Source organism: Oxyura jamaicensis, chromosome 16, assembly GCF_011077185.1.
Source record: "Oxyura jamaicensis isolate SHBP4307 breed ruddy duck chromosome 16, BPBGC_Ojam_1.0, whole genome shotgun sequence".
Classification (NCBI taxonomy): domain Eukaryota; kingdom Metazoa; phylum Chordata; class Aves; order Anseriformes; family Anatidae; genus Oxyura; species Oxyura jamaicensis.
This window is the reverse complement of record NC_048908.1, coordinates 258,226-266,570: the sequence shown is the minus strand read 5'-3', so window position 1 is coordinate 266,570 and position 8,345 is coordinate 258,226. Positions and strand designations below refer to the sequence as shown.

Below are 8,345 nucleotides of genomic sequence, written 5' to 3'. Positions count from 1 at the left end.
GAGCAAAGCCATGGCAAGCAGTTGCATGAGAGAATGAAGCAATCTGAAATTTCATTTTTTAAGCAAAGTTCTCCGCTTTGCACCATTCCTCCAGCTTCTTACTCAACATCCCAGGACAAAGAGGTCACTGTAACGAGAAGGAAGAAGCCCACTGAGACCAGGGCCCATGTACAGGACCCTTTTTCCCCCAACCTATCCTGGCTGATTCAATAGGGTTGTCTTTTCCTGGCTGTCCCTCTCCAAGCCTCAAGTTTCTGGTGGAAGCTGGATTTCCAGTAATCCTCACGGAAGCAGGAACATGGGAGGAACTCCTTTTGCAATTAATAGCGAGCTGCTTATCCCCAGACAATAAAACCTGTTATTTGAGGCCCATCGTAAAGCGACTTGCTAGGACACGCGCTAAGCTCTGCCTTATCAAAACAAACCACCCTCAAAAATCTGTCAGTCCTGGGAACACGGGTAAGTGCTGGTTTCATCACGTTGTTCTCAAATCACTCAAGAAGTCGTTGCCTCATGTAGCAGACGCCTCGTGTTGCGGGCTGCCGTCGTGGACGGCAGCAGGTGTCAAGGAAGCAGCCCGGGGATTGCAAGCAGAGAAAAGCCAAGACAAAATAAGCTGTGGTTTGCAACAATAATAAATAAATGAATTAAAATATATATATACATGATGCCTTTGATTTGGGTTTAGCATTTGGAAGAGGCAAGGGGATGGATTGTCTTAAGTGGGGGGATGTGCTGGGGGCCAAAAAGGCCAAAGAAGCAAGAAATGGAACAGAAAAGCATGCAATGCCTTCATTTTTCTTAGAAGGAAATTAGCCGTGGACATTCCTCACCCAGTTTTAATGGGAAGAGACAAGAACTCGTGGACATAAAGCTGGATGCAAAGACTTAATTTGGAGTCTTGCCTTGATGTGCCAGCAGGCCGAGATGTGTGTTGGAATTTTGTTAAAAAAACACGATTTTGGGGGCATAGCCAAGGTGTAAGGCTGTATTAAAAGCACTGTGAACCCCAGTGGCAATCCCAGAAACGACACTGAGGATACGGTGTTGGGGAAGATTAAATCTCCATGACGGGGCTGCTGCGGGGACAGGAAGAAGAAAGAGCATCAGGAAATATCCAGCTTGCCACAACGATGACTTTTACCGGGAAAAAAACCACTGACTTCTTCCAGGAAGACCCTTTGAGCACGGCGTTGCAAAACTCTTGTGGCTACGTGACAAGTTCGTACGAAGCGAGAGAACTCACAGATGCAAATCTCTTCTCTAATTCCTGCTGCATGACAAAGATTGCACCCTGGTCATCAACCCATGAGGACCTCAACACGAGAAAGACCTGGATTTGTTAGAGTGGGTCCAGAGGAGGTCACGGGGATGATCAGGGGGCTGGAGCACCTCTCTTTTGAAGAAAAGCTGAGAAATTTGGGGTTATTTAGCCTGGAGAAGTGAGCAGCCTCCCCGTACCTAAAGGGGAGCTTCAGGAGGGAGTCTTCAGGGAGTGTGATGACAAGGAGTAATGGCTTTAAACAAACAAACAAAAAAAGGTGGATTTAGGTAAGATATGAGGAAGAAATTCTTTACTCAGAGGGCGGTGAGGCACTGGAACAGGTTGCCCAGAAAAGCTGTTGAAAGCGTTCAAGGCCAGGTTGAATTGGAGCAACCTGGTCCAGTAGAAGGTGTCCTTGACCATGGCAGGGGGCTGGAACCAGGTGGGCTTTAAGTTCCCTTTGTCCCCAAATCATTCCCCAATTCTCTGATTTATGCTTAAGGAATTTTATAAGTACTGGTCCCAGAAAGCCTCCAAGCTCATCCAGTGGGGTCATAATTTAAAACTTCCCCCAGATTTGACTTCATGGATGGGGTAACATATGGAAAGTCCACTCAACACCCACCCCTGATCCATGTTTTACCCCACGGATCCACAATTTACTCTTCTGAGGCTGTATTTAGAGCCTTAATATTGACCGACGTAACAGCACAGGTGAGCACCAGCACTGAGCCCCAGCCCCCTTACCACAATTCTTCAAAATTCTGCTTAAACCTCAGAAAAAAAAAAAAAAAAAAAAAAAAAACTGCAATATTGTCGAGCTTTGGGTGGGAAAAAGCATGGGGATGAGGTCAGCTCGGTGCAGCAGACTCCAACTGTTGCAATCAAGGAAGAACAGCAACAACAACAAAAAAACAGTACTGAAAGAAGCCAGAAAGACAAAGCCACACCAAGCTCTCAACCTCCCTGTCTCGATGGCCGGGGAAATACGCTCAAAAATTGAAAGCCCAGACTTTTAATAGCAGGAGGGAATGGTTTACTGTCACTTCTGCTTGGTTGCACGTAGTTGCTCCAGCACAAGGAGAACCGAAAGCACTGCAGAAGAGAAATGGGAGGTTTTTAACCTCAAAAAAGCCCACTAAGATGACTCAATCACTACCAAGGCTTGCAGGGCTCTTCCAGCAAAGCACTTTTCCGATGAAGTCCCAGCAAAGGGGATTGCTTCTGCCCAGTGCTGAGCTCACCCCAAGGGCCACAAGACTGGGAAGTACCAGTTCTGGGTTTTGTTGCTGTAACTGAATCAGCAAATGGCCCCATTGACGGGAAAAGGCAGATGTTAGGCATAAGATGAAGGAAAATATAAAGTCTGGGGGGCAAGGGTAGTCTGCTGTGGGTTTATCATCGTTATTTTTAAGGAGATGCCCAGTCAAGGTGCCAAGTTTGGAGTCCATCCATAGCAGGGTGTGATGAACCAGCCAAGAGACCTTTCCTCAGGCTGGTTTATGGTGTTATGGCTTCTTAGCTACACAAAGTTCTTGATTATGGAAAAAAAATACCATTACGACTCCGTGTTTTTACCATTTCAGGCATCTCTTGGTTCCCTGTATGCTAACAGGGCCAAGATAACCAAAATTATGAAATAATTAAATGTGAGATTGATGAACTGCCACCTGGAAATACCACCAGAAAGGATATTTTGGATGCTACCTTGCAGGTCTCCATGGGGCAGGAGATGAGTGGTAATATCTAAGTATAGTTAAAGGGGGCTGCAATACAGGGAAAAAAAATCCCAAGCCAGATATTTTCCCAGGAGGAAGCTCTCTGCTCATCACAGAGAAGGGTGCGGTCACCCTTTGTCTGTTCTGACGATCACAACGCTTCCCATAATGTCCCATAAATTGATGGCTCATGACCAAAGAGGTGGCAACAGTAGGGAGTATAAAAAAAAAATACATACAGTGGAACTGAGTGTACATGCAATTGTTTCTTCCCCTTCTTATGACATATCACACTTTGCTCTCTTCCGGGGTGAACTGATTGGCAGAGTTTGTTTTTTTTTTTTTTTTTTTTTTTTTTTTTTTTGCGCCACCCCCCCCATTTTACCTCTTTTTTTTTTTTTTTTTTTTTAAGCCGGGGTATAAAATGAAAACTAATCTCAGCGGAAGACTTGCCTTCCTCCAGGAACCATGGCTGGGACGGGTGAGTGATTCTCCTCCGGACTTTGAGGTGTCGTGCTGCTTTCTCCTGCTTTTCTTTTGTCTTTGGTGGCTGGGCTTGCCTGCGTCTGGTGGGTGCCTTTTGTGTCACCTCCTGAGGGCACCTGCCTCAGATCTCCATTTCTCCAGCAAAAGTATTTCACGATCCCATGGAACTTGCCTTGGCAGTGGGAGATCTCCCTGGCAAAGGGGACTGGGACGTGCCCAGGTGCGTAGGGAGCGATGGAAACCCATCTGCAAGCTCAGCTTCTCCCAGGGACCTTCCTGGAGGACACCTCCTTGCATCACATTTGCGGTTTCTCCAGCTCCAGCCCCACCGTAAGGGCTGGTGCAAGGTGGAAATCCAGCAGATGGTTCCAAGAGCTCGCCCCAACACGCTCGCTCACCTCCCACGGGGACCCCAATCTCCATCCAGAGGATCTCCGTTGCCTTCTGCATGGGCCAGGGCTAGTTGGGGTGGCCACGTTGGGTGGGATGGGGGCAACAAAACCAACTACTTGCTCCTACACAGCCCACCAAAACCACAACTCAAGGCAACGTCCCTGGTCCTCAAGGCTGCTCAGGGCAGGGGCAGTGTTGGATCAAGAAGGTTAACGCAATTTTCTTAGCACGATACCACTTCCAGCCATGTTTTAGGATGGCAGGCTTGCTGATAAATGGCCTAAACATAGCAGGTGCTTTCTAATTCTTTATTTTACGGCCACAATCAGCATCTTCAGGGAGGTGGGTAGAAAGTCCTGCTTCCAACAGCGCTGAGGCTCATTTGCAGCCGCTGCATTTTGGCCCAGATTGTTGGCAGACCTGGGGATGATCCAACAAAAGCAGCGATTCCAACAGGGATTTTCCCTGTGAATAAGAATTACTCAAGGTGTGGTTTCAAAATATTTTTTTATTTTTTTTTTATTTTTCTCCCTCCCTTCCTCTTTTTCCCTGGAAGGAAACCAGCAACAGCTGGGGGAAGGAAAAGAAAATGAAAGTTACCCTGTAGTTATTTTTGAGACCAGAAACAACAAAAAATAGAAAAAAATCAGTGTGGTTTCTGGTCACCAAGCTTCCTTTCCCATCACCTGTCATCATCTATCTAATATAGATAATCTCTTCCTATTTCTCATGTAATGGTGTGGTGGAGGGAGAAGACAATACCAGTGCATTAAAATTGTGATGTCATGGAGACAGGGGACAGGGCAGTCGGCACAACAATATATTTTTTTAAAAAAATCCTTAATTCCTCGCACACACATGAGATTTAATTACCATTCCTCTTTAAGGAGACTTTCGAGCTTATTCAAAAAAAACTCAGACTCATTTTGGAAACTCGCTACAGCAGCTACACAAGCAGAACGCATGCAATAAAATATCTCTGGGCTTGTTTTATTCCTTGAAGCAAAATTTGCCTTCTCTGGCCCTGCTTGACATCTGGCTGTGGTGGTGAGAGCCTTGCTGATGGCATGGATTTCACAATCACGCAAGTCGGTTTGAAAAATGATTTGCTGCTCATTCCTCTTCGGGGTTTGGGCACCGGTTAGCGCTGCCACCTCCCTCCCCGGCTCTCAGGAATGAACTTGCATGCGGATTGCCGAGCGCCTTCGTTGCATTATTTTCCTCTCTTCCCTCCATAGTCCTCTTCCAAATCCTCCTCCTCGTGGGGCTCGTGAGCGCCAAGAGGTTTTCGTGTTTCCCCGAGTATTGCCTTCACGACAAAGACTACGAGGAGCTCCTGGATATAGTCAGGGATGGGCTGGGACCTGCAACGCAGCCAGCAAACGTGGTCATCGTCGGCGCAGGAATAAGCGGGCTCACGGCAGCGAAGCTCCTCCAAGACGCCGGCCACAAGGTGAGAGGTTGCACGTTTTGTTTTCCTACCGTAAGGAATTCCCAGCCTGGAGAGGGAAAGAAATTTAATTTCAGGGGGAATAAGCGCAGAAGTGGACGTGGTGGTGGGAGAAGGAAGGAAAGAAGAGCAGTCTCCATGAATTTCACTTGATTCATGCGTGATTTTCAAAACTACAAGAGGTGATGGGGGGGGGGAAAGGGAAGGTATATGCAAAGCAGCTCATTCAGATGTTCCCCCAAATGAATGCGAGCAGCAAAAAGTAAAGAGAATTGTGTCTGTTGGGTGCTTTTTCTCTGTTTCTGAGGGTTTTGGAGGTGGGAAAGACACGAAGCTGCCTTTCCCTGGCTGTTTTCCAAACCCTTCCAGCACATGGAGCAGCTGAACCAACACTAGGACTCTTTCAGCAGAGAGTGGGTGCACAAATGCGATGCAGAAATTAGGGACTGTGCTGTAGGCAAGGGGGATCTTGGCCAACTCAAAGCTTTTTGGATCTACAGACAGCTCTTTTGTCATCTGGAGGGGACATACCCCGCTCCACAGGACACACATGCTTCTTGCAACCATGCCCGCGACCTTGTTTTGTTTTCATAAAATCAAGGAAGAAAGACTGAAAACCTGCAACCTCCACCCCAAATTGCTTTTCAGGTCACCATTTTGGAAACCAGCAATCGGGTCGGGGGAAGGATCAGGACCTACCGAGAGGAAGGACAGGACTGGTATGTGGAGCTGGGAGCCATGCGCCTGCCAGGCAAGCACAGGTAAGGCGGTGTCCTCCTTCCCTGCCCCAAAAAGAGAAGGAACGAGGCTGAGGATGGAGATGAGGCCAAGGATTTTTGCTTAGAAACAGATGGAGAAGAGCAGGAGGAAAAAAAAAACTATTCCCCCATCTCTCCTCCATTGCTTAGCAGCTGCATAAAAATGGCCAAAAAAAGCACGTGGCCACCTCAGTTTGATAATTTTGACAATTTTCAGAGATGATAATTCCTATCTGCACCTACAAATGGACACGTGGGCTTCCCATAGTAAATGAGAAAGTTTCCTTTCCATGTTTTTAATGCTTCAGCAGCAGGGTTTGGGTGTTTGCAAGCACCTCCCTATTCCTCTGCTCTTTCCTAGGCTGGTCCGTGAATTTATTAGGCAGTTCGACCTGAAGCTAAACCCCTTCCTGCAGAGCGACAACAACACCTGGTACTTTGTGAACGGCGTTCGAGCGAGAGCCGGGGACGTGGATAGAAACCCCGATATCCTAAACTACAAGCTGCATCCCTGGGAGAGGGGCAAAAGCGCCAGCCAGCTTTATAGGGAGGCACTACATAAGGTACGTGGCCACAAGGAAGGGATTGCACCAGCACCCATCCCTCTGGGTTACAGTGCACCCTCACCTGCCATCATATCTGGGGAAGATTAGGGTCTTTTTGGAGTGAAAAAATCAGAAAGAATCTAGGCTAGCCGAATGCAGAGGCTTTTCATACGCCTTCATTTCTCTGGGATGAATTCACCAGGAGTTGGAGGAAATAGAAAATGCCACGCCAAGGGATAAATTCCTAAAAGGTGAGGCAGGATCTGCTAGCTCTAGCTCAGCCCCAGGGTTCCCAAATCCCTAGGACTGAATGCCTCAGATGAATCCTACCAGAACAGAGCAGGGGGCAATGCTTTGGGAAATGTGCTTTCTCTCATGAGTATGTCAATATTTCCTCTTCAGGCTTTCAAGAAGTTCCAGACTATGGACTGCAAGGAATATCTGACAAAACACGACTCCTTCTCCACCAAGGTTAGTGGCTTGAGAATAAATTTAATTTCCCTGCTGATGATAAAACTTCTTGAAGAAAGGGTCTGAAGTGCTCTAGTCCCTTTCTCTGTCAACACTTCAAAGTGTTTTTTTTTTTCCTGACCAATTCTGCTTTCTGCTTTAAAAAAAAAATAATAGAAAAAGCCATCATTGGAATGAGTTGTTAGAGCTGTCTTATTTTCAAAGAGGAGAGAAGCTTCTCTCTCCCCACGTTCCTCCATCGTGTGTCTTGCAATCAGATGGAGCATCAATCAACAGGGCATGAGTTTTGCCTTGGGGTCTATAGGGGATACATGCACCGCCTGAGATAATAACACCAGGCCCTGTTTTCTTCCTGGCCTTTCTAGGAATATTTGATCAAAGTAGGAAATCTGAGCCGAGGAGCTGTTCAGATGATCGGTGACCTGTTGAATGAGGACTCTGGATTTTATCTGTCTTTCCTGGCCTCCCTGTGGGATTTTGATATCTTCTCTGAAGAGGAAAGGTAAGATGTTTCTTATAGGAAACCCTATTTTGTGCTGGTCTGCAGAAAGCCGCTGGAAGAGGAAATTTCAGTGGCATTTAGACATCCGAAGGGGAATCCTAACTCCAAGCTCGGTTATTACCTCTAGGAGAGTTCAGGTTTTACAATTACTGAAATCTGATGTCTTTTCCTCACCTCCCTTTCCTTCCTCTCAGCTTTGACGAAATCACAGGGGGTTTTGACCAACTGCCCAAAGCCTTCCACGAAGCCCTGCCGGACGTCGTCAAATTCAACTGCACGGTGGAGAAAATCATGACGAAGGGAGGCAAAGTCCGGGTGTTTTACCGTGCTCCGGACACCCTGGCCCCGAGTATAGCAACCGCGGATTACGTCCTCGTCACTTCGTCTGCCAAAGCCACCAGGCACATCCAATTCTTCCCACCACTCTCTTCTCCCAAAACCCATGCCCTCCGCTCCATCCACTATGCAAGTGCCTCCAAGATCGTGTTGGCTTGCACCGAGAAGTTCTGGGAGAAGGACGGCATTCGAGGAGGGCACTCCATCACCGACCGCCCTTCCAGGTTTATCTACTACCCCAGCCACAACTTCTCCAGTGGCGTGGGGGTGATCCTGGCCTCCTACACCTGGAACGAGGACGCCGAGTTCTTCCTGCCCCTCACGGATGAAAAGTGCCTGGACGTGGTGCTCCAGGACCTGGCCGACATCCACCAGGTGAGCAAGGAGTACCTGCAGTACACCTGCGACCGGTACGTGATACA

General features: G+C 47.6%; 1 protein-coding gene across 1 annotated transcript in view; it reads left to right on the top strand.

The window, feature by feature from the left end:
* Window positions 1–3,402: 3,402 nt before the first annotated feature.
* Window positions 3,403–8,345, top strand: part of IL4I1 (interleukin 4 induced 1) — a 5,529-nt gene continuing 586 nt past the window's right edge. The window contains exons 1-7 of the mRNA XM_035341181.1: window positions 3,403–3,463; window positions 5,100–5,314; window positions 5,960–6,072; window positions 6,431–6,632; window positions 7,017–7,085; window positions 7,451–7,587; window positions 7,782–8,345. The exon at window positions 7,782–8,345 is cut by the window's right edge and continues 586 nt beyond it. Of these exons, the coding sequence (XP_035197072.1) occupies window positions 3,451–3,463; window positions 5,100–5,314; window positions 5,960–6,072; window positions 6,431–6,632; window positions 7,017–7,085; window positions 7,451–7,587; window positions 7,782–8,345 (1,313 nt within the window). The 5' untranslated portion in view covers window positions 3,403–3,450. The remainder of the gene's footprint in view (window positions 3,464–5,099; window positions 5,315–5,959; window positions 6,073–6,430; window positions 6,633–7,016; window positions 7,086–7,450; window positions 7,588–7,781) is intronic.